General features: G+C 42.7%; 1 protein-coding gene across 1 annotated transcript in view; it reads right to left on the minus strand.

Annotated features, from left to right (window-relative positions):
• Nucleotides 1-26859, minus strand: part of GALNT13 (polypeptide N-acetylgalactosaminyltransferase 13) — a 139154-nt gene that overhangs the window by 82054 nt on the left and 30241 nt on the right. Inside the window, exon 3 of the mRNA XM_009334034.1 lies at nt 7662-7830. Within this exon, the coding sequence (XP_009332309.1) occupies nt 7662-7830 (169 nt within the window). The remainder of the gene's footprint in view (nt 1-7661; nt 7831-26859) is intronic.

A 26859-nucleotide genomic window follows, 5' to 3' on the forward strand; every position in this document is an offset into this window, starting at 1 on the left:
ATTCATTGCTAGGGAAAAAAAGAAAGAGAACAATACCTGCCAAACAACACTGAGGTTCTCCTTTCTTTTATGTGAACTGTTTAAGCATTTACTAGTATTCAAAGTCACTTGAAGCCATAAATAAAGGAAACAAAAATCTCTTATTTAGATCAATTTTTCTATAAATAAAATCATTCTTTATACTTAGTAGAGTGATATTTTGGAGGCCTCTCTAGTAAGGCCGCTATCCCAAGCTGACAGCAGTGGTGCCAGGAACTGAAATTTGTTTTCAATTATTTTAACACTAAGTAAGGAGCTGACTTCTATTTTCAATCGTATCTCCTCATTTTAACTGCCCTGCTCCAAAACAGACTACAGTCCACATGAAACAGTGTGTCAAGAAGAAGTCGGTTTATCTTTCTGGAAATCAAAGTCTTCGGAAGTTCTCTGAATAAAGGGACACCTTCAAAGATCCATGTGTCTGAATGTCTACATTCACGTCTACAAATGTCTACACATAAATGCCAGTAGTAAGTATAAAGAACTAACTAGGTCAACAGCCAAAACCACTTACACAGCCTCCAGATGCAACCCCTTCTCCCTAGCATTTCTGCTCCTTTGGTACATCTCCAGATGTAGAGAGGTTTAATCCTTTTTCAGATTAACAAGAGCAAGCCACTTCCATTTAAATGAGTTGTACAAATATACCTCTACCGAGCATTCACATTTCCTTCTCTTCCTACACATGGGTGCTTTGCTGACGGTGCTGAACCAAAAACCTTCCCTTTGTACCCATGGCTGTTCCGTCACATACAGCAGGCTTCGCTTGGCACACACATAGACACAGATAACATTCTTACCGATGCACTGCTCATTCCCAGTTAAGAGCACAAATAACTAACTGCCAATCTGATAAAAGTAATTTGAAGAACAGCATTTTTTGCCGAACACTAACAGTGTAAAGCAAAGCAAACTGCTGGTCTGTCTTGAACGCGGCTCCCGGGAGCGATCCAAACTCCACCTGTGAAGACACGCTCCAACAGCTCTCGAGCACCAGGCAAAGACCAGAGGTTTCCTTGCATTGATTACCCTCTATCAAAGCTATGACAGGAGTAAATTTTTAATTTTAGGAGCAACCCTGTGTGTAAGAATCTCGTGGAGGTTGCTACTGCTTTGGCAGTAGGAGGAAACTGGGAGTTCAACAATTAGAAAGAAGTGAGCAAAACGGCAAGCGAGCGAAGAAAGGGCTCTAAGCGTTCCTGGAGTTACAGCTGTACCTCACTGGGCTTCCAGTGCGCATGGCCACGATATAAGGAATGAATAAAAAACCTGGGAAGTTATTGTGGTACATTGTAGCTGCCTTTAGAAACACCAGCTACCAAACGGTTAGAAAAGGTATTCTAAGTGGAATTTCCCCAAATATACCAAGATGCTCCACAGCGAGGACACATTTTGCAAATGCCAAGTTACGTTTATCGGGAAATGTGACCAAAAAGATCTCCTCTCCTTTCCTGAGCTTAGCTAAGCTAATTTGACTTGCGGCATACTCTCAAGACAGGTCCTGCCTCCGCTCCAGCTAGCAGTGTGAACAGGGACTGGCGTTACACAGTTACAGCAGCGCTGGCAGCGAGAATGGAATCAAACCCCAACTTTTATGGGAGAAACAGCAGCAACGGGGAAATAGCGACAAAGCTTAATTGTCCCTTTTGTTATATGAAAGTACAGACGAAAGACTCGCAAAACCAGATTAGAAGCCATCTGTTGACTCATGAGCATATTTTTCTCGTTGCTGGAGAATTACTTTTCTTTTTTTAATCTTAACAGTCTTTAGCTAATTTATACATTGGGAATTGGCTTTGTTCTTATACAGATTACCTGTATGTACTTTCTCTCCCTACTGGCAGTCACCCTGGGTGATTCTTTTCCCCCCCAAACAAGGGGGAATAATTTCTAAACTGTCATTTCAAAGTAATTTCTAGCCAAAACTTAATTACTGATTTCTCCCTGAGCTTTCTTGTTCATGGGTGGTTTATAGTTTCTCTATGCGTAACTGTATATATACAGTAAAATCTTAAAAAATAAATTAGCTTTTACTTATATGAAGCTGTAAGCAGATAAACCTGGCAACAAAGGAACTCATATGTACTTTACCCACCACGACTTAGAGCTGGGAAAAGAACTAATACAACACTTTCTGGCGCAAGACAAATGGATTAGATGTGAACATCACAAAATAAAACAATTTACCCTCCCTTATCAGGGCTAAACTGCATGAAGAACAAACAGTGGTCTCGCCAAAAAAAATCTAATCAAAGCTTCCTGCCCTGTAACACGGAGTTCGAGGCACTAAAGGATTTTCGCAGATGTTTCACAAAAGAACAGTTTCACAGGCAGAGATTGCCGCTTCCACGTACCTCTTCCAGAGCCTGTCAAGGTTTTTGCTTTGAAGAAGCCAACACAAAACAATGGCGCTGAGTTTAAGCCGTGATTGCTATTTAGAAAATCGTAATATGAGTTTGTTTCTGATCAGAAATGTATGCTCATAAGCACATACGCACACACACAGACACAACAGCTAACTTCAACCTAAATTTCAATAAGAAAATCCAATTATAATGGTTTAGCAATTTGTAGAATAGCACTTGCAACCTGACTCATCCAGAAAAGATTGAAGATGGATTTCTTCCCTTGCCGGAGAAAATAATTAGAAATAAAATTAAACATTTCTATGTTGAATTAAATTGGGTTTAAGGTTTAATCAATAGCTACTTCAAATTAGACCTGACACTGATTAAAATCTTCAAGTTGGCCATTACCAACAGAACTCAGGCAATCGAGGGACACTCTTTGGTAGACAACACTAGATGTAACGGGAAGCAAGTAAAACTGTTAGTGTTTAGCATTCACCGGCTGGAATTACGGTATCAACACAGGAGCAGAGATAGGATGGGACTCAGCCACACTGTTTCGTTACAGCAGATGGGAGGCGGATTTGGTGGTCTCCTGATGAGAGAACTTGTTCTGCAGAAGTCAGAGCAAACTCTCATTGAGCTCATGGCGGTCAGGACATCACACCGGGTCTATTCACAAACATCTCTGTTTGGGAGAAGGATGAGACAAGAGCCAGACGCCTTATTTCACACAACTGTAAAGGGTATTTCTCATTAGCCAGCAACCAACCTAGCCTGCCTTGTCTTCCTGCAACTCATAAAAATGAAATTTTTTTTTAGAAAACTAACATTTTTCCTTAGGAAGAAAATCTCCCTCAACTTACCAACACAAGTACAGTGGTTGCAGTGTAAATCCAGAATTAGCTCATAGTCATCAAATATTTAATCAGAAACAGAGAGTCAGAAAAGGTTTCAGGAGCCCTTTTGTGTGCTAACATCAAAAAACCTAAGATTCTCTCTGATTTTTTTCCCCCTTAAATATGTGTTTCTTATTTAGACTCTGATGCCATTTACACATAGGCCCTCCATTCGCCACAGCACTACTTTGATCATCAGGAGGTACAACAGCAGCAAGGATCCCAAACAGCAAGAGCCCTGGTACTATCTGCCGCTGCGGGAGATGAGTACCAAGCTGTGGAGGAGAGTGAAAAGGACTGACGAGCGCCTCTGATCCTTACTCCAAGTTTGTACACTGTAGATTGACTACCAGAAGTACACACAAAGGGCTGTGTAGACAGCAGCAGCCTTGGCAAAGCAAGAGAAACCTGTACACCCACGTCAAGAGGACAGGATAAAACCACCCACATGCATAAAAAGTGCAGCGAGGATCTAAGAGGGAAAAGGAACGAGGAAGGCCAGAACAGGAACAGAATGGGAATGGATTAATTTTATATATATATAAATATATTTTCACTTATAAATATAGAAGATATATATTATATATACACACCCCACAACAACAAAAAAGCTACCGTGTCAGTGTACTACTTCCCTTTCACTGCCCTCTTCCCAATGACTTTGCCAATAAAGGTACTGCAGCGTAACTGAAGAATGCATTTCTAGAATGAGGCATTACAACAAGACTCTTCTTTTTCTTGGGCTGTTTGTTTCTTATCAGAATTCTTACGTCTATTTACAGACATTCATTTGCTACATGGACATAATATTATAATGTACAAATCTAAATAATTCTTGCAGAGATATAAAGGCAGTGAGCAATCTCACCAGGAGATGACACTTTGCATTTAGGGTTAAACCACAGTTAGAAATCATAAAACCTTCTAAACACAGGACTAATGGGTAAGCTGAGGTTTTATTTTCATCAAAGACAGGGTGCGGGAAGTCGGACACATCATTTTCTGCTTTAAGCCTATACTTGACACCACTGGGAGCAGGAAGAGGACATCACTGAGAAAAAAAGGCATTCAGCCGCTTTTCCAACATCTCAATCTTAAACCAGCCCAAGACTGAAAGTCGCTGCAACTCTCAGGGACATCTCGTGCAAGACAGAGAAGAGGGGCAGTGCTCAGGAGTGCTGCCAGTAGCTGTGACTGCCCTTCGCCCCCGGAGACCCCCGCACAACCCCGACGGCACATGAATCCTTTTAATTGCTTGTGCAGGCAGCCAGAACGGAGCCTGTGACTTAATGGCATGGCATGCGTTCAGAGAAAGGCGAAAACGCCACTTACACGCAGCGAAATGTTGACATGTGATAGATACAATAAAAAGGTCAAGTCATGCCAAGAGTTAATTAGTCCTGTATAAATGCCCTTCACTCCTTTAGTCCCCCGGCATCGTTACAGAAATGGAGAACAGCTTGGCCGTTTCCCAGCGCGCAATCTGCAAATAACTCAGTGGCGATGCGGGGCTCCACGGGGCTGATCCCGTCCCCGAGCGCTGCGCCAGCCGCTTCCCCGCTGCAGACGCAGCCTGCCCTCGTCCTGCTCCCCTTCTGCTACTGCCCTACAATTAGCCAGTCTTATCCCGACGATCTTCCAGCAGAGCTTCGTTTCTCTGGCCTCGAGTTTTCTGCTGCATTTAGTGCAATACACTGATTTAATACATTTACACCTTGGTAACGTTGATCTTTTCGTCAGCTCATGATTACCCGTAACACAGCAGTATCCACAGCTACACAGGTTATTATGAACTTCCTCTAGACGGCATGTCCAGCAAGAACATTTTTTATTTTCTTCTCTTCTATTAATCTAATTTTGCCACAGAAAACTTCCTGGCCTCTGAAAGAAAAGCTTGCACCTATAATGTGAAAGGTACAGTGAGTTAGACACCCAGTGCAAATCAGATGCCTCTGTCCCCCACGTCAACAAAAATACGTCTTTCTGTCATACACTAAATATATTAACCATAAAATCATATTCTTCCTTAATAGCAAAGCATTATAAATTGGCTTTCAGAACAATTTAATACTCCCTAAAGACAGAACATGTACAGAAAGCGTCTGTCTGAAGAGGAAAATGGGAAAAGAATTTTTTCTTTTTTCTAAATCCCATAATACTTTGTCTTTTCAACAAAGAATATGAAACTTCTTTTCATCAGGAAAATGCATTTAGACAGATTTCTCTCAGTATTAAATAGCTCATCTTCCTTAGACTGAGCAGAACTGTTCATTAAGTTGAACATTTCACCCGTTTTTCCAATATGCACTTTCTTTCCAATGCTCCCAGGGAAAGGACGGAGCTTTCCAAAACAGATCAAGAGGCTTTGCAAGTGCCCCCCTCGTTCTGGTGCGTGCAACTCTCGGGTCTTGTTTCTCAGTGGGCTGCGCAGGCTACGTGAGCCAGGAGCACGTAACGCTGAATTGACTCGGGCAGTTTAAATATAAGCCGTGCCACCTGCCGAGAGCATCGCGGTGCAAGAAAACAATTAGGCAGCAGCAGGGAAAACCCAGCCCAGCCGCGCACGGCGTCCTCCTCGCTTCCCAGAAAGCCTGCAAGATGCCCCGTGCCTGCTGGAATCATTTCAACACTGGAGCCAGCTCCGCCAGCTCACCGTGACCACCCTCGGCACTCCTGAAAAGGGCAAGCAGTAAAGAACAAACAAGCAATAAGCGATAAAGGTTTTCTGCTTCCGTTCTGTGAAATGCGTCTTTGCTGGCAACGGTCTGAGGCGTTGTTTTGCGGAAACTTGGCATCACCAAATTACAGATGATCATGCCGTGGAGAAGCATCACCTATGTTGTTTGTGAACAAGCTCTATTGTTAACGTAGCGCTTCTACTCGTATTATTTGCAGGCATTTACAAACAAAATCCAGGGAACAAAGTCTTTATTTTATTTTAAATTTCATGGGAACCTGAAGGATTTAATTTCAAACAAAGTATAATAAGCAGGATTTCAGCTAAGTGGCAATTCAGTTTAAAAAGCAAAAGTAATGGGAGATTTTAGAAGACCTGACCACTTGTATATATTTAGCTACGCTTACATTCCCCTAAATTTCTATTTGTTATAAGAGTCAGACCGTTTACGTAGCTGAAGGAGAACAGGGAAAAAAAACTGAATTGGAAAAATATAAAATTCAATCAACACTCGGTTTCTATAAAAATTAAGTGTGAGAAAAAAAAAGTCCCATCTCTAAAAATTCACTTCCAAAAGCATGTAAGTTTGGATAATCCTCCACGCATGCAATTTCAGTTAAAGATTCTTAGGAGAATGTCCCTTCATGCAAAAGTTTCAAGTTAAATAAAATGGGCTTGATAGCCTACTCCATGGGCTAGCTTTAACACTGCTACTGGGAGACAGGGGGAAACTCCCTGACCACGGAAAACAATGTACACCACAGACCTAGACTTTTTTTTTTTTTTTAAGTACCGTAACTTGTTACAGAATCTTTGGATAGCAATTGGAATCCCTATTTAAATGGAGATAAACACGCACGTTTGTACTTCCACATCAAACACGTGTAAACAGAAGCCCACTGTTGTGACTGGAAAAATTAATCTGTAAATTCCATTAAAAATAATTCAATGGGCTCGGTGAAACACTCCCCCAAGCTATTGCACAGTCTCAAAGTCACCACACAAACTTCAGGCTTCACTCAATAATGATTGTAAGTCACTAGACTTAAAAACAAAACCAAACCCCCAACCACAAAACGCCCTTCAGTTTTTATATTGTTGCAAAACATTTTGAAAGATATTCTATAAAATTCTGATTATTCCGGAAATGTCTGTGGATAAAACTGAAAGAAAACTATATCCTGCAGGTAGTGTTTGGTATTGGCAGTATTTTCTCTTTATCAGCATTAAAATGTCAATTTTTAAATGCCGACAACATAATTATGAAAATTTATAGAGTAGACATTGATATTTTTATCATTTTAAAGCCTCAGAAATAAAGTTTTCCCTGAAGAAAAAACATTTAAATTATTCCAGGTGACAAGACACACCAGAGGGCATTTTGTTATGTGCTGCAAAGTAAACTGACTGCTCCCAGTTGACAATTTTCAGCTCTTCACAAAACAAATTGCACAGGATGATAACGCCCGCGATGCAGCAACTCTCTCCCTAAGAAAGTTTGTGTTAGAAGCCAAATCTAGAACCGGCAAAGCCCGGCGTTTTCAAATAGCTTCCTTAGGCAATCACTGCTAATAACGCCCGTCAATCAACCGTGAGACAGCGCTGTATCTCCCGCCTTGAAAGGGGGCCGGAGGCGGGTGCAGCCCGTGCGGCGGCTCTGCAGGCGGCACCGAGACACGCGGTACCGCGGGGCCTCACCCGTCTAATCTCACGTCGGGCAAACTTCGGTTCAGGGCAATCAAGTCACTGGCCATGAGGTTGAACTGGTTGATTTTGAACAGCTCTTTCATCTTCTCCTGGTCATCCTTCGGAATGAGCACAGCCTTTCCCATCTCCCCGGGTCCTTCTTGGTTTCGAGAAATAACAGCTGTAACACAAGAGAGCAAAAGGCCAACTTTCAGTACGTGGGCGGCAGCCTTATTCCTCACCAACAGGGCTCCGCAATTTCTGGCATTCAGCGAGGATTCTTAAAAAAGTAATAACACATCACAATTTTCTCTACGCTTCGCTGTGAGGTTTTATCTCTATCTGGATCTGAATTTATGGCTAGATCCTTTCCAAGATGATTAAAAAACCCAGGTTTGTCCACTTGCAGCTCTTAGCTGTAATCACAGTGACAGTAAATGACTATTCTCAAGAGATTTACACCAGAATTACAAAGCGCAGCTCCAGATTCTCCTTGAGATTCTGCAGATAGAAAAGGTTTGGAAAACACTTTTATAGCTATTGAAAATATTTTAAGAACGTGTATATTAAACTAATTCTAAACAACTTCCTTTATTTTTTATTTAGTTTTAACTACCGGGCATGTGATAGCATAATCCCATCCCTGGAAGCAAATAGATCTCAATCTTCAGTGACAAAAAAAAAAATATCCATCCTGAAAAATACAGTATCCCAACCCTGACAGATTATCTTACACATATTATTAAAGACTAGTTTTGAGAAATATTTGTACAGTCAATTTTGAATTTGAAGGAAAATTATAGTATCATCTCATACAAGCACACAAAAATAAACAAGATACAGTCTGGCTTTTTAGGAAACAGTATATGAAAAGAAAGGAAGCATCCCACGTATACAAATAATTATAATCATTATTCTAAAGCAAAAGCCCACCAAAAGATGACAGAACCACCATCAGTTTCCTTCTCCAACCGCTGTGCGCAGCTGAGCAGAAGAGGCCAGTTCCCCTCCCAGCTACTTCTGACTTAGACCTTGTACCAACCAACAGAACAAGAAACACCTGAATTTTTAACTGATTTTACGTTCACACTGTGAATCGGCCCCTTGACTGAGGCTGACTAATTAATACTGATTAATTTGTCTTTAGCAGTAACCGTTACTCGCTCCTCTCGTGACCTAGCAGAACTCGACCCTGCCGTGCCTCCAGTCCTGCCGAAGGCGGCTCACACACACAGTCCCGCCGGGACCACGCCGGGCAGGAACTGGTGCTCACAGTGCCTTTCAAGCTGTGTACGTCTATGCCACGTTCCAACGTCACCATTTCGTCTTAACGAAGGGATCTCGGTTTCATTTTTCTGCTATCACATTCATTTTTCTGCTATCACATTCATTTTTCATCTTTAGTATCAAAATGACTTTGAAACATTTGATGTTTAGTATCTTGAAAGACTGTCACTTATGAAGGCTTCTCCATTAGCTGAGAAGTAACTAAATCATTTTATTTTTGCAACCAAAAAAATAAAATGCTAGAAGAATAAACCCTTTTCTACAAAATGCACAGGAAGTAGACTAAGTGACTTCTTAAGGAAAAAAACCTGATTTTTCCAAGGAGATCGGACATGTGGGCTTGCTAGAACAACCTAGCAGAAATATACATAAAAGGCTTTTCAAAAAGAAATGTTACAGACTCTGGGCACAGAAATTTTGTTTCTGCAGTTCTAGTTTATGCTCCAGTTGAGCGAAGAACACTTTACAGTATTATCCGATAGATTTTTTTATCCTTCCCTTTGATCAGAAGTAGCACCTGCTGCAACAGGAAGAAATTATTAGCTTTCGCTGTGATTATATGCGAAGATGAAATTGCCATCAGATAGACGATTAAATCTTAAACGTGGTGACTCTGCGGCCCTCTGCGTCCGACACGATCTCCTAAGGATGACAGGCTCAGCGGTTAACGTGCACTGGGGTCGGCAGCATCCTCCCGGGACCCAAACCGGCTGTGGCACCAGCACTGCAGGCATGCTTGAGATGCTATTAGACACCTTTTTTCATGTCTGAGCAGAGCTGCTGCTTCCTCTCACCTGGCTTTGGGAAAGGAATTAATGACTACACTGCTATAGATGTTCCCTAATAGGCAGAATTTTATCTTAGAGAATACATCTCACAGTCAAAACCATTTAGAAGTACCACCGGAAAGAAATAAGGTGTGAGAAGACCACAGCCGTGCTGTGCTTTTAGCTGCCTCTTAGCGCAATGCTGCACCTCTCCGCAGCCACGCTTCACCTGCAGAATTGCTTGGAAACCTGCACTGCACACATTATACGTTATATATGCTATTAAATTCCTCTCGGAACATTTCATAAGGTATATTTATGTAATGCGTAATACGAACACAAAATATTTGGGATTAATGGCTGGTAATTAAACTCTGCTATATCATCACTTTCTGGAGAAACGACGAGACTCCTCAGAGACTGCAATTTGAAGAGCTAGTCCCTCAAGCTGCAAATGTTGTTTATGGAAATAAATTCTGCCTCCTTCTTGCTGGAAGAAGCAGAGGGCACGAATTTATCTAAACAGCAGCAGGGAGCAGGCAAAGAGAGTCAGCATGACTGCTGAAACCATGGAAAAACAGGTAAGAAGCACAGAAAGGAGCTTGGCCAATGTCCTTCTCCCCGAGAAATACAACATAAATGGAAAGGAAGGAATTCCTCAAAAAAGGGATGAACGTCTCTGAGGAGGAAAAGGAGTGATGAGAAGGTGAAGGAAGTTCGTCCTTGCTCCATCCTTCAGTCTGATCACCTTCCGGAAGCAAAGAGGAATTCTTTGGGGTTTTTCTGCCTCCAAAGCTGTATTTAAGGATCCGTACTAGCTCCGAGGACTTTACAGACACTATCCAGAAGACCAGGACCACCTCTCCGTAATACAGCATCAGCACACACATCATCTCCCTGCCCGGGCAGGGAGCCATGCAGTTCACGTTCAGATTGACTCACGGCAGTCCCGGTGTGGGCAGGGAGAAGGGACTCCGGGAATCTCGTGCCATGACCTGCCACGTGGCATGAAAGCTGGAGGAGCACCAAGAGGCAGAGCACAACGAGGCACCCAAACTAAACGTCTCTGAAATAGTAAGGCAGCATACCAAAATGTTTTTATTTTCTGCTGAAATACTTTGAGATTGGCTAAAAATATCTTAGTGACAATTTTCTCCTGTAGAAATCGGTAACTTTTTATTAAAACAAATTATTTAGTGGAAAAAAAAAAACCAAAAGAATTTAGCAAACCCATTACTAGCACAGTCATTATTACGACACTACATTTTCTGCCTCTCCTTGTAGTAAGCCAAATATCAAAATTGTATCTCCCCAAAGTGTGTGGAATACCAACAGTGAAGGGTTTCATATTCTAAGCCCAAATAATAGGAAGACAGCTGTAGAGGATGTTATGCTCCAGAGTAAACTCACTGTAAACTCATTAGAAATCCCAGCTCTTTTGCAGTCTACCATCACAGGGACTCGGATTAAACTCAGCCTGAAAACTTTTGTTTATTCTGCTTGAAAGCATGAGTTATATATTCCTTCATCTGCAAAACTAATTTTCGTTACAAGATTCTGTGTTCTTCCATTGTTTACTAAGGTTCATCAAGATAGAACTTCGAAGAGATTTTCCTGTCCTGAAGTTTATTATAAAACTAACCAGAAATTTGCTAAATGGCCTTTCCACTCTCACGGTTTTATTCAAAGCAAAGTATTATCAGATTACATTTCAATCATAGCTTACACGTATCTGTGATAGAGAAACTATTTAATTCTGCTATGGTTAAAATGCAGCAACCTCAACTTATTAAATCTTCAGAGAAGATGCACACGGTTTATGAATTAACAACCACATATACGCTAACATTGTATAGGTGTAACTTGAACCCACACCCAGGATCACCTCTTCTTGCATTTTCTCTCCCATATTTGAATAAACAAGTTTTGAGCCCAGAGCCTCTCTAAGAAACAGTCCTCAACCGTCTCAAACCCAACAGATGCAAAGCAGGCAACAACCCAACCATATTCAAGTTAGGAAAAATAACACTTTCCATTTTCCAAACAATATGTAAAATATGAAATTAAGAACCAAGTAAACATCACAATACCAGAGATGGCAGGAATATTTAGCAAATTAAGATCTTTTGCAAATATTCAATTTGACCAAACTTTTCATAGAAAACTGAATTTTTGCTAGCACTGAATAGATTTGAGAATCTAAAGATGGTGTCAAAAGTTTTCTAACACCAGGTATGTCACCAAAGTTGGCTTTCTAAATGCACAAAGCCGCTATAAATATTTCTACTGAACGATCTGTTATTTCTCCAAAGCAAACAAAACTTTTTTATTGTTTTTCCAAATATTGATGTTGTCATTTCACCAAATTTTTATGTTCCGCTTTACCCTCTTTCTAGGAAGTACAGCATACTTCATTAGTACAGCATACTTCAAATCAAACTGTTGGGAATATTTTATGGAATACCAAATTTGTACTCAAGTTACCATACCAAAATCTTCATGTAAAACATACACACACACACACTCTTCAATCAGAGAACATAAACATAACACAGAATCCCTTCATCTAGAGGATAAAAAAATAAAAATAAAAATCTGTTTCTTAAGTAGTCAGAATGTATGAGTGGTAAAAGAGGCAACAATCAGTGAATGCATGCTGCTGATTATGAATTACTCCACCTGTACTGGTGTTCATAAGCTAAATTGAGCATAGCAAGCAACTTCCTTACAGAGTCCATCTTCAAAAGTATCACTTAGAATTTACTGTCCAAAACACCTTTTCTACATAGCTTTTATACTTCTTTTCGATAGCATTGTGAAGACCATTGACTTCAAATGACTCAGCAGTGAATAACAACTCCATCCCTCTGCAGTGGTAATGGAAAGACTGGTCTTCACAAGCAGGGGCTAACCAAATGTTGCAAAAAATTATGCAAATCCTCCAACTAGGAGAGGTCTAAGACCTTCCAGTCCCTGCTGCCTCCAGGTTTTTCCCCCAATGGAAAGAGCTGATTGACCCCACTGCTGTGTGTCCCCATCAGGAGCAGCCCTTCCCAGCCAAAACCCACAGGTAGAAGATGGTGCTGTCACATTTCAAAGTACTTGAACTCACCTCCAGGCTCATATTTTAAATAACTTGCAATCGTAATGGGGATCCGAGGGGGTACTCGGGGATAGCCACGGTCCTTGAAGCCAGTGTGGAATAAGCTGAGAGATGTATTTAGTTTTTCTATATAAACATTACCTGTCTACCTATCAATAAGCATGTCTGATCCATAAATACTTTGGGAGTGCTTCTGCTGCTGCTAAGTCAAAAGTTTTAGCGAATACTAAAAACAAACAGGAGACAAAAAAACTTTGATTCATCTGTTACTTGCTTTTTCCTTTGTGTTGAAAAATCCACCTCACTCCTTGTCAGGCTTTCCTCTTGCTGGTACCCTTGTATAATACTTCAACGTCACACTTCACTGTCCTTTGCTATTTCTTCCTCGTTCTGTGATCTAGCCTTGCTGATGGATCTCCATGGGCTTGTGTTGATCTTTCACACCACTCCTCGATAATTTGATCAAGTTCTTATTTACTGTACAATACCTTCAGGGACATAGGTGCTGGCAATTTTGTCTCATGCTGTGCTGGACCATGCCCAGAGAAGGGCAACGAGGCTGGTGAGGTGTCTGGAGCACAAGTCTTCTGGGGAGCGGCTGAGGGAACTGGGGTTGTTTAGCCTGGAGAAAAGGAGGATGAGGGGAGACCTCATCGTTCTCTACAAAAAAAAAATGTTTAGCCTGGAGAAAAGGAGGCTGAGGGGAGACCTCATCGCTCTCTACAACTACCTGAAAGGAGGTTGTAGCGAGGTGGGGGTCGGTCTCTTCTCCCAAGTAACAAGCGATAGGACGAGAGGAAATGGCCTCAAGTTGCGCCAGGGGAGGTTTAGATTGGACGTGAGGAAAAATTTCTTCACCGAAAGGGCTGTCAAGCATTGGAAGAGGCTGCCCAATTAAAGCCCGGTTATCCTGCTGGCAAAGGGCATCAGGGAGCCTCTCCTGCCAGTTAAGTTTGCTGTATATTTTGGCACTAACAGTCTGTATCACATAAATAAGATTCACTCAAGTTTAGAAATCTTGAAATCAGGAAATCTGCCCATTTCCAGAAGGAAGAGGGGGCACTCCGTGTGTCCGTGATGGGGGGGATGATGGAGATGAGAGGGTATCAAACAGAAAGCAGCATGGACGGCACGAAGATTCGGGGAGCTGGAAAGCATCCCCACCCGCAGCATGGGCACCTGGAAACCAACGTCCAACACAAGGTTCAAACCTAGCCCCCAGTGAGAGAGAGGACGTATGAAAAACCAATGAGTATTTATAGGCTGAAGTAACTGGGAAAATTATTTTTGTATATCAGATTAATTCACTTTTATGAGAACTTAATTAGAATACCGTATTTTGATTCATACTCAAGGTTTCTAACTTACCTTGACCATATTCCCCTTCACAGAGTGCAATGAGCCTCAGTTTGCCATTAACAGTTTTTTGCCAGCTCTATAAACATGAATGTTTCATAAGGTATCTCTGACACAGTCCTAAATATACTTTAGTGAATATACAAATAATGTCTTCATCCTCAGCAACCATCAAAGCTCATTAAGTATCCTTCCCATATACCAGTTACATGAGGTGATGCTAAGTCGAAACAATTATTTTTTAGATATCTGAAATACTTAAGGGAATACTCCACTACCAGGGAAAGTTGAAGGAACTGAAATGCTTCAAAACTGCAAAGGTTATGTTTTTCATGGCTCTGTCCTTACCCAGAGATACCTCAGCTGAGGAGGAATGAGCAGAACCGATACCTGGAGGAGCCACTGAGATTAGATGCTATCTACATGGCATCTCCTTGGTGTAGCCTTGAAAAAGTATGGGATGGCTTGTGCTTTAGTAATCAGAGATCCTCTGTGACGCGTGCCTTGAAGACAGAAACTGTTTCAAGTAATTTTGCCTTTTTTAAAATAAGCTCCTTATAGTCATAGCTCAAACAATTTGGGTACTAACATCAGAAAGCCTTTCTGCTTTCCGTATGGATGAGTTTTGGGCAACATGTACTGTGGATCTGAAAGACGACTGTCCATCCTGACACATGAGGACAAGCTTGAGATCCACACAACGGCCCGGTAAAAAAAGGCAGGAGAAAAAAAAACTTTCACACACATATGTAATTACATATATACACATACATATATTTATACACATATATAGACATACACGTCTTAAACGGTAAACAAGATAAAGAGAAGGATGGCTGCATATAGCTGCTATCACATTAATCCCATCACTGCTGCCAGGTGCATATGACAAATACACACCTCATTTCTTCTTTCCACAAAGATTGTATAGCTCAATCTTCTACTATTAAGAATTCACACTGTGAAAAACCTTAACCAAATAGAGACCTAGATTCCTCTTCTCCTCTGTAAATCATATTGATTAATGAATGCACAATTGCAGCCTACTTTGCATTGTTTAAATGTAAGGTGAAAGAAAGAAAATGAGAGAAGAATAGGGATGGAAATGGATCTCAGGTCACCTAAACTTTCCCCACACCACAGGACACAATTAACTGGAATTAAAACATCCACAGCATGTGGGTTGTTGGGTAGTTCTTTTTTAATATTTGCTTTGAAACCTCTGAAGAGAGAGTTTTTACAGCCTTTCAAGGAAAGCTAGATGAAATCCAAGCAACAAAGTAAGTTAGTGAATTATACTCATACCTTGATACGCCTGAGGAAACAGAAGAATTTTCATGAGCTAAACACATGAAAATGGGAGAACTGATGCTCTTTAAGAATATTTAAGGGTTGAGCACAGGTGGACAAAGTTAGAAGTATGTGTGGGGAACTGAGCAAAGAGAACTCTCAGCTAAAAACCAGAGAATAAACGAGACAGAGGAGGTCAGGTGTCTAATAACCAAAACCAAAGTCTGTGCTGACAATTCAGCCCGCAAATTAAGAAAAACGTGTTTGTCAAGTATTTTACAACAGAACTATGAAAAACAGAGGAATGAACAATATCAACAGCAGAACTGATTAGATGAAGCATCTTCAGGCCTGTTCCAGTTTTTGCTATTATAATTCAGTAAACCAAAAGCAAAAACCTTTCTTTGTTTTGTGTCCATCTGGGAAAGGCTTCCATTAAACCACAAGACAACAAATCCTTTCCTAGATGAGGACAAAGGTCTATCTGGCTTAGTATGCTGTCTCAGAGCAGCTGACAGATCGTGGCAGAAGAGATAAGACACAGGGTATAAATAATTCTTCCAGAGATTTCCCTTTGCGGAGCTGGGGGCTGTACCCAGATCCTTGTGTTCAACAGATCACCATCAGCTTGCATAGTCCCTTCTTAAATCTATTTATCTTTTTGACAATGAACTGCATGACGCTGTTGGCAAAAAAAAAAATGTCCCTTTTTATTTGCTTTGGATTTGCTATCTCACATTTTCATTGGTTTTTACCTTGGGAGACACACTGAATCCCTAATCAACCTTCTCTGCCTATTTATGCCTTTACAAATCCTCCGTTTACCCTTCTTTGCTTACCGCTTTTCCAAGCAGTAGAATTATTTAATTTAGCCTCTCCCCACAGAGAGGCCAAACACTACCTGAAATTGTCCTTGCCTGCCTTTTCTGAACCACTGGTTTCACTCAATGAAATCGAGCTTGGTTTGAATCAAGCACCAAAAAAAAAAAAAAAAAAAAAACCAAAAACAAAACTTTGTCCTTTAAGGGCATGAATTCCTATGCTTCCAGCAAAGCAAACGAGGCTGCTGGAATTTGCAGCAGAACTCTTCTTCTGTGGTTATCTTTCAAGATCTTGAAACCAAAGTAATTTACAATTCTCTGCAGACTTCTACACCTTGTGACACTTGTGTCATTTCCAAAGGAGCTGTACACACTTAACGCTTTTCGAAGGAGGCATCTGTATGCACCTCACGGTGCTTCAGTTAACTCTGCTTAATAGTTGCAACTAAGAAGGAGTAGTGATTCAGCAGTTTTGCTTGTTAACTTACTGAAGCGGATTTCAAATATTTTTGAAGTGTGCTTTTTAAAAAAAAAAAACAAAAACAACAGTCTATCAAAAATAGCTTTACCTCCAAGCACAAGAATTAACAGCTCATCTCTTCAATGACCATCTTGGTGCACACAGGGATAATGGAACTGACATGAACATACCCACAAAGAATAAAAGTGCTATTTTTCCAGCATTCTGCCTGCAGACATTTTTCATCATCCGTCAGTGGAGATAGGCCTCCTTTGGAAATGAAAACAACCCCCTCACAAGGGCTTATTAGAAGTGCTGAGGTCTTCGGTGGAGTGGAGAACAGAAAGCACAAAATTCAAGACAAAGAAAGGGGAAAAAAAAGCAAAGCCCAATAGATTTCAAAGCATTCAATTTGTTTAACAATTCAGTAAAGGCACTGCACAGGGACTGCTGCACAAATAAGCATGGCAACACTCAGAAGATAATAATGACTCACCATTCGTGCTTTTTTTTGGTTGTTTTTTCAACCCAAATGTTAATCTTCCTTGCTTATACTTCGATTGCAACACCTGCACTTCGGTTTTGAGTAACAAATAACACAGCAAACACAACAATGCTGTTCTGCAGACAGGCGTGCAGAGACAGGGGCAGCTCGTCCATGGGGGGGGCAGTGGGGTCCATCCCCCCAGAGCTGAGTCACCCCCTGCATCCCACCTTCCCGGGCTAAGCTGGGATGGGACCGCCCCGAAAACCAGCTGGTCTCTTTGGTGACCCCAGACGCAGAGCACAGCCCAGCCATCAGCTCATCCCACCGAGACATGGCGAGGAGAAGGACTGCTGTCCGCAGCAGTGTCCCAGCGGTACTTTCAGCCCCCTCGGTGACACGCAAGCAGCAGCGATGCTGATGAGCAGAAACCCACAGCTTTTTGGTTTAACCACCAAGCACGCTGCGAACGCTTTGAAAGGTGAGGGTGTGCTGTGTACAAATGTGATCAATAAGCACTGCAAAAAAATGAAAAATACCCATGGCATCAAAAAGCATTTTCCTGTTTCAAAACTGCCTAGTCAGTAAGTTATTCCAATCTTCTTCATGTATTACTAATCGGTTGAAATTTCTAAAAGAGGAAGTTGGAAACACCACTTTATACTTTTCCATTAGAGATAACAAGACAAACCTCGTTTTCCCCCAACAGCAACAATCAGACTGGACAGCTTCAAAACTACCAGCACGCCGCATGGGCTGCGAGCTGCCCTCTGAAATCTGAAATCTTCCTCCGTAGGGATGTGTTAGACCCCCCGACCACGGGGTTACGTGGTTCTCCTCTGCAGGGAAGAACCAGCCCACGTATGCACGGCCCAAGAGAGCCGATGGCATCTTCCTGAACAACAGAGCAGACAACTCTCTTTTTATTAAGGGTCTGACGTCAGCCCGAATCTCGCTTGTTCTGCAGCTACCAGGACCATAAGCAATTTGTAAGGCAAAATTCCCAACTTTGTAAGAAACTGAGGAAATAATTACGTTATTGCTGTTTGGAAAGATAAAAACAACAAGATGAGGATAAAATTGATCTCAGTATAGAGATAGGGAAGAAAGAAGCTAAAGGGGTGTAAGCCACATGCAGCTACTATCTGCCTGATACACAAAGTCTTTTTGGACATCCCCATACACAGGATATGTAGAATATAAAATGTGAATGGCTTACCGGTAAATATATCTTAGTAAATGATAAATTGTCTCTACTTACGATGAAAATTTGAAAAATGTACTTCATAAATAAACTTCTGATTGAAACAGGAATATATGAACAGGCAGTACCACAGCTGGGACCTAGGCAGCAGGCAGAGCTGGCTGCTGCCTCTCCTGCTGCCCAGCTGTTGCCTCCATCAGCTCAGGCGCCCGGTCTTTCCAGATGCAGGTTATGCATGAGGCAGTTCCTAATTGTCGCTGATTTATATTTTACTTCAATACTAATATGAGGCATAAAATTAATCATTCTTGTCTCATTCTCAGAGGAATCTTGTGAAAACCTGTGCCCGGGTCTCTCCAATACTGTATGCTACCCTGCCTAGGCAAGCTGGCTAAATAGAGAGCTATACACGTAGGAAGATGCTCCTAGCTTTAGTGTACCCCGCTATACACGTAGGAAGATGCTCCTAGCTTTAGTGTACCCCGAGCACGGCCTCGCTCCGCTGCCCCAGGCACCCATCAGGGGATGAAATGTGACCGCAAGCGTCTCCCCCTTCCAGCGAGGAGGTGCCGCAGCTGTGTTACGTGCAGTTTAAGACCATTCTGCAAATTCTAGGAGCTTTCTCCTCCCGCAGCCTGCTGGCCCCGGCTACTGGCCCTGCGCTTCTCGGGAAAACCAGGAGCCTGGCCGCAGACCTCAGTCATGCTGCGTTTTCACACGGATGGGGTCTGCAGTCTTAACGTGGCTACTCCCCCAAGGGCTCAGGGACGACTGTCAAACTGCAGTTTAACTGGAAAAGAAACGACGGCACAGCTGGAACTGGAGGGGTGGAGGTGAGTCTGTAGTAAGGAAAGACAGCAAAAAATCCTCCACCGTACCGCCGTGCTTCTGCCTGCATCCAGACATCTAAAGGACTAAGTCAGAAGACGACTGAAACCCCGCTGTTTAAAAAACAACAGCAGTTCGTACCTCCCTATCAAATTTATCTATACATGGTATACAATCTTATTTTCTAAATAACAATGATTTGGTATTATTAGAAATTCTTTTGCTATAGTTTCACATAGGAGAACTGCAGGTTTTCAACTGCAATCGGTAACTCATCGTGAATGTGACAGAGCATTAGATTTTGGCGTTGTTTTGGTTTTTTAACAAAAAGTTGTCATACAGTGTTGAGTAGTTACTCAATAGTAGGTCTTTTTCCTACTGCTAAACAATATTCAGGGGGAAAAAAAAAAGATCCCATAAGCAGTTGTTCCAGGCCATGTAACACTGCCCTTTGGTTATAAAGCAGAACACGGTGAATCCTTGCTAGCAGGAGCTGCACTGGAGGTGGTCCATGCAGCAGCCATTGCACATGTGGAAAACCTCTGCTCTCCTGCACGAAACCTAGTTCTGGGATTTCATTCGAGTTTGCCATTAAATGACTTGAACAATGTTTCAATTCAAAGCATTATTTTTATTGCTTATGTTATCTTCTTTCATTTTTCCTTTCAATAAGGCAGCTGAAGGTAACAACTCTATCTTTCCAATGGTTTTACTTGAGCAACCAGTTAATAGCTGTGTAGCCTGATCCACACAGCCCTGCCTCCCGCTGCTGCCAGCAGCACTGATACACAGCAGCATCTACCCAAAATGCAGGAAAAGCCATCGCAACCTTCCCTCTGACTTCAGAAAGAAAAGTGCACTGAAGCTATGGAACGTTCCTGCCCCATCACCCAAAACACGCGTCCAATTTCACAGTCACTGGGAGTAGTGCTGACCCGGTGTGATACATCATAACCTCCATCACTGCTATTTTCTATTTCTGCGTGCATCACTAACTGAATCGCAGTAACCTTTTACCAGCCAGCTACGCAGAAGGCTCGGGTTTTTTGGCGGTTTGTTTGTTTAAACCTGAATCCTGAAAAATAATTCTCTCGTGGTTGCACCTCCACAGTGGATATAAGAATCTCAATGTAATCCTGATGTTTTTTATCCCAAATAATTTGTTGCCATAAACTCCATACAGAATCCAATAAACTAAAGGATCAATTCACAGTCCTTTGCCATTTACATGATGTATCTCTGCTGCTCAGAACTATACACAGACTTATCTTTATCCAGAACATAAAGAATTCTAGTTTTAATTATACGGTAGCAATAAATCCTGTAAAGTTGTCATAAACATCATTAAATAGATCATTTACTTCACAGTATTTCTCAACGCAAGAGTTCCATGATTCTGAAAAAAATGAATGTTGCTTTCCAATACTAAAAGCATCAGAACTCATTGTAACTTCTGTCATAAATATACCTTTTTTTAGCATTTCTGCCGCACGTTGTCTAGAGACATACCAGCCTACACTGACTCTGCTACTGATAGCCTCAAGGCAGAAAGCCTAAAGAAGGACAAGGAGGTCTGGAGCAAGAGAATAAAGTCAACATCAGGGTTTGTTTGTTTGTTTTTTTTAAATTAAAAAAAAATCATTTAGGATGGATGTGAAGTCTACTTATAGCTACTGGCTGCCATTTCTAAGAGAGAAGATCTGAAAGGAAGCATCTTCTCAAAAAATGTATCAACTCTCATGAACATTCTTCATGAATTCGTAAGAAACCTATGCACAGTTAAATGACCACGATACAGTGTTCTGAAGTTAAAAGGTCTCCAGAGTTACTAAGCCTTGTTTTCATTGCAGTCATAGCTACTACTAGATTTAGATAAAAATTCCAAGTCTAATTAAGTATCATACTAGTTCAATGCAGTGCAGAAACACAACTGTTCTTTTTAGCAAATCAGCTGTAATACAAAGTTAAGAAACCACAGAAACTGGGCTGAACAGTCAAACTGTTTTCAAGAGGATAAAAACAATTGTCCATCCTAGTCCATCCCCTTCCAAATATCTAATCAGTTAATAAACAATATCTTTATGAATGTGACAATGAAAGGCTTATATCTTTTTCAAAAAAAAGATACAGCATCTCCAAGTATCGCTTGCTTTGATTTTCCACTATAACGGACTTCAAGACAAACTAGAGAATGAAGCAGTGTGAAAGCCCTGATATTACGTAGTCACTGAATCTCTGAAAAAGCCTTTCACTAGGCTGAGGAAAGGCGTTGTGAAACCTTAGTCTCTGTAAAACCTCAATGGTTATATTATCAGCCCTGAAAGAAGAAACTGTAAATATATTAACAACATAATTGGGAGTAAATGGTTTCGTCGCAGTTCTGTTTCATAAGCAATCATCCTTTTCTCCTACGCGCAGGCCATCGGAAGACGCTGCTTCGGCGGCTGCCGCCCCGCAGGAGCTCAGCCCAGCACGGCGGCGGCTCCAGCCCTGGGCTGCATCGGGGCTCGTCTCCTCCCGGGCTGCAGCGGCCAGCCACCCTCGGGGGGCACCCGCAAGCACCACTCAGGTCACGTTTACAACGGCAAAGCCAAAAAACCTCCCAAGCTCTGCCCTGCCATCACTAACTCCTGGTTGTAACTGTAGACGGGCAGTGTAGCTGTCAGAAGAAAGAGCAGGGATTAGCTTTTCTTAGGAACAGCTCAGGGAAGAAAAGTGGAAGGCACTCACCACGCAGAGAGCCAAAAAAATCTAGTGAAGAGGGAAATTAAAAAGAAGCTGAGGGTGAGAGTGAAACAGCTGTGTCTGCCTGTGACTGGGGGACTCTTTCACAAGCTCACGCCACCAGGCAGCAGCTCTCTGCTGACGGTACCGGGTACAAGCATCTCACACGCTCACGAGTACCATCCAACGCCAAGGCCGAGGGAAAGCCCTGAGCAGGCGTTACACACGGCGTACATGCATCAGGACGGGGACAGACTGACGAGGAGCGATGGGGGTCTTCAAGGCCTCCTTCCCTGCCCACACGCGCTGCCCGACGGCGCGCAGGCTCCCTGCAGCACCAGGCTTCACAGGCTGTGTGACAAAGAGGCAGTTTGTAGATAATTTTTTCTACTTTGTAGTTTCGTACACAAAGATAAAACCAAAGATGCATAAAGCAAGACAGAAAAACTGGCAATTTCTAATTGAAATACATCTCACAGAAACTTAGAACAAGGCTTCAAGATCAGCAACAAGGTTCAGCCTACTCATTCGCCTCCTCCCGTGTAGGAAAAAATATCCTGGACAAAAATCTGAGAAAAGGGGAGGATTCAGACGGGAAGCATCTGTTCCGATGGGCACTCTGGAGCAGCCCATCGCCCCATAAGCCTGCAGTGCTCAGACACAGCAGTCGTGCACTGACAGCAGCGATGCTGCCCTCTGCCACACCAGCCTTGTCCTGGTGGTCACCACGCTCCGGGGCACAGGGCAGCAGCTCCATGGAGGAGCGACGCTGTCTTGTCCCCAGCCAGCCGCCTGGAGCGGGGAGGGACGAGCCCTGGCCTTTGAAGGAAAGGATGGGACGCACGTGAATCGCCTGCTCATCTATCAATCACCTTTATGGCTGTGTTCTATAAATGAATCCTGGGTTTGCACGTACGATAAGATATGAGTTATCTCTCTGAAAATAATTATAAATGAGCAATAAGCCAGGCAAGATGTATTAGTGTATCAGTATTAATTTAAATGTAATGGAAATACCTAACTGATGCTAAGTGCTGAGCAAGCAAAAGTCGATGGAAAGCAAACAGACTTAGGATCGGCCTGCCACGCATTTTGGGCCATGTTTTAGAAGTTCCTGCTGCTCAGCAAGAGAATCCCTTGTTTGGGGAGGGTCCTTCATGCGCTCCCCCCTTGCCCTCCTGCTCGCCATGGGCACCACACCAACGGGCTTTCCTTTTAAAAATATTCATACTGCCGTAATGGCATTACCTACACACCCTGTAACTACTGCTGGTAGTTCTACCGGCCTGTAAAGATCTTTGTCGAAGAAGTTTCTGTGTGTAAGTTTGTGCCGTTTTTTCTTGCGGCAATAGTAGTTCTTTATTTTGAAAAATCCACCATTACAAATGAAGCCAAAAATACTGAAGTAAAGGTAGAGTAACAAATGTAAGATTAACGGTGACAATCAAACCAGTCTTCTGCAAAACAAAATTAAGCAGACAGTAATTGAATAGAATGAAGGTAAGAGGCATTTCATTTATTTTTCTTTTTTAAACCTTCCCTGACCCCCTTGGCTGGCAGTCTAGTATTTTAAAGTGCCTTATAAAGTCAAACCACTACTGACATACCGGTTTTCTATCATCTCAGCATTTTATCTGCTTTCATTAACAGGTTTGCTTTTTCCACATTTATGAAAAAGGCAATGTTTAATAGCTGCCTGAATTTATTTACACATATCTTCAGTAAATCTTTAGTAAAAGATTCTTTGCGGTTGCGCTGCGCTTTCTCCCCATAGGGCTGAATAACTCAATGTTTTTAGTCTACCATGCTATACTTAAAAAAGGCAAAAGTTTGGAAAGAAAAACATTTCCTGAATTTTCTTACTTGTTTTGTGAAAAGGTTTGCAAATAAGTCCCTCAGTCCCCTGCCCGGGCTGGGGGGCCGCCACCGTCTGCCCACTCGGCTCCACACGGGAAGCAGGAGGGCTGAAAACAGCATCCTTCCCCCTCCCTACCTCCAACCAACGGCAAATTTTGCCACCCCAAACTCAGTGTCATAAGCAGGAAGGTGCTGAGGATTCCCAAATGCAGCGTATCCCAGACATCGGAGGGTTCAGCAAAAGGGAGATAGGCCGGAGAGCCCGCGATGGCCATGGGACACCCCCCAGCGCCACGGGGACCAGAGCAGGGCTGAGGGCGGCAGGTATCCTCCTCCGCGTCCCCAGACCACCCTTCCTTCAGAGCCCCACCTGCGCACCCATCTGCAGCTATCAAAAGCAGCCCTGAGGCACACCTGAGGAAGAGTGATGCGATGCGTACAAGTCCATCTGGTTACGAACACCGGGATTAATTGCTTCCAGGACAACCGCCACTTGAATTGACACACTGTGAGCCCGCAGCTGGGATGCACACAGAGCATTGTACGCTACCCTAATTGGTATTTGATTCAAGGCTTGATGGCTAATTCTGTCACATCTCAGCAGCACGCATCAATCACTTGTGCGCAGAGGCTACGTACTTCGGTCTAGCCCAGAAAATGTTATTTCAGTGAAAGAAAAAAGGAAGGAGCTTCTTTCCGAATAGCTACTGCCTTGTGAACAAGCCGTAAGTTACTTGCTTAAGAACTCTCTTTTCTCCTTGAAAAATTCATACTCCTCGCTAGCAAGGGGCAAACCCATTTACAGATGGGAATGCCTATTCGTAGGATTTTCTACTACCAAGAGTCTCCGGGCGCTGCGCGGCGGCACAGAGGGACTCGTCCCTGGCCGGGCTCCCCAGGGACCACCACGGGGAAGCTGCCCACCCAGCCATGCAACCTGCCACGCTGGAGGAAAGTTAGGACAGGCAAATCCCACCTCGGCAAACAGAGTCAAAACTGAACAAATGGCAGCTTGTGAAGTTCCCATTTAAAAACACCGTCTTTCATAAAGAAAAGACTGTGCACGGCCAGGTCCTTGACAATACAGCAGCACCCGGGCAGCGAAGCCTGTCTGTAAGATCTCCATCTCTGCAGGCACGTGGCATCTTACAACTTTGCATGTTCATACTGATTATTGCTATGTTCCACTTACGGAATGGTTTTCTACAGGAAAAAAAAAAAAGAGTTTTAACGATGTATTTCATTATTGCAAAGAGATCAGCTGAAGTTGACATGATTGTAAAAATTGAGATGCCTTTTTAACAAATATTGTGCTTTATTAAGTGTAATGAAAATTAAATGTAAAAAAGAATTTTTTCTTCACCCAAAAAAATCATAGTTCAATTTCCCTTATAAGAAAAGCTACTGAAAAGTTTTACATTATCAAGAAAAACACTTCCCTATCTAGGCCTGTTGACCTAAATCATGGTGTCTGCTCGGTAATAAATCTTCTTTTTACGACTTGTTTAAACTTATTACAGCCTCCACAAGTTAGTAAGTCCTGTACTACCATGTCACAAATTACTGTAACCCATGATTTACAAAGAAGAAAAAGGGGAGATTGCCAGTTCCCACAGACAGTAAATCACACCGGTCTAGTAAGGGATACCTTTTGAATTTTAGACTTAAGTTGGTCACTTCTAGACTTGCACCCCATAACTGAGAAAATAACTGAAATAATAAATAATTTAAAAACCCCATACCTGTGATTCTCCATGTTACGGTCAGTGACTGTGTTCATATACACAGAGTAACTGACAGCTGGTTTGGTTTATTTGCAAAGTCATTCAGTAAAGGACAGTTCCTCAAGCAACCCACACTGTTAACAAAAGAGTAAATGAAGCAAGAGAGAGAAAAGCATCCAGCTAAAAGCCCTGGGGAAAACAACTGTGCGTGCAGATACTTCACCAGCGACTGGCAGCATGCAAGTACATTTTGTTACTGCCGCTGATGAGGAGTTACGTATGCAAAAGGGGGACTCTCCCACTCCGTAATATCTCTGCTGGAAAGCGTTAGCAAGCGTTGTCACTTTCCTGACACCTTCAGGCTGAAAATCCATGCACTGCACCCCGCCTGCGAGGGTGAACGCCAACTCCCACCCCTCAGAGGAAACCCCCTTGCCCAGCACCATCAAGAATCACTTAGCACAACTTTAGCACGCTGAGCCATCTCCCTCGCAAGGATGATTTCTTAGCGATCCCCTAAAATGGGACAAAATGACGAAAAACTCACTCTTTTTTTTTTTTTGAGCACTCCAGTCTCACTGTTTAAAGCCAAGTCTCGCATGTCGTTCCAGCCTCTTGCCCGGGAGCTGACCGCCTTTCTCCTGGTCAGAGGAGAGCAGCAGCGGGCACCCACCGCGCCAGGAGCCCTGCAGAGGCACGCAGAGCAGCCAGCCACCAGGTTTGCATGGGGGCTCCTCTTCTCTAAGGCTGTCTCTCATTATAAACGCTGCTCAACCGGCTGGGGATCCACCGCTGTCACCCTCCAGAGCTCTCCTGCTTTTCCCTGTCGAAGCGAGACTGAACTCCAACAACAGCGCTACGCTAAGAGGAAAGTATGAATTTCCACAGGGTCTATAGCCCCCAAGGACACGCAGTTCTCCCCTACGGCCAGGTTATGCTTTGTGCAAAATTATACGTTAGTCTGACGAGTCGCTTCGGTAATGGGATCATGCACCAGGATTTCCAAGAAGCAAGGAAAATACAAAGGAGCCGGATACTGAAAACAACGTCAAAAGAAGTTCTCATTTCTAATTAAAGGCAAGGAGAAATGAAAATAGGTTCATAGCTGCGTGTTACAATTGTAGTGTGGCTTATTATTCAGAAATATGGAAAATAATTTTAAAGACTCTAATATAAAAAGCGACAGAATTTGTAAAACGGCCTCCAGAAACAGCACAGGTGACTGTCAGACCCATGGGGAGGAGCACAAGAGGGGAGCAGAGCACCATCGCCCCGCGCTGCAGACCCCTGCGCCGCTCGGGTGCC

This window comes from Pygoscelis adeliae, unplaced genomic scaffold, assembly GCF_000699105.1.
Source record: "Pygoscelis adeliae isolate BGI_AS28 unplaced genomic scaffold, ASM69910v1 Scaffold131, whole genome shotgun sequence".
Lineage (NCBI taxonomy): Eukaryota > Metazoa > Chordata > Aves > Sphenisciformes > Spheniscidae > Pygoscelis > Pygoscelis adeliae.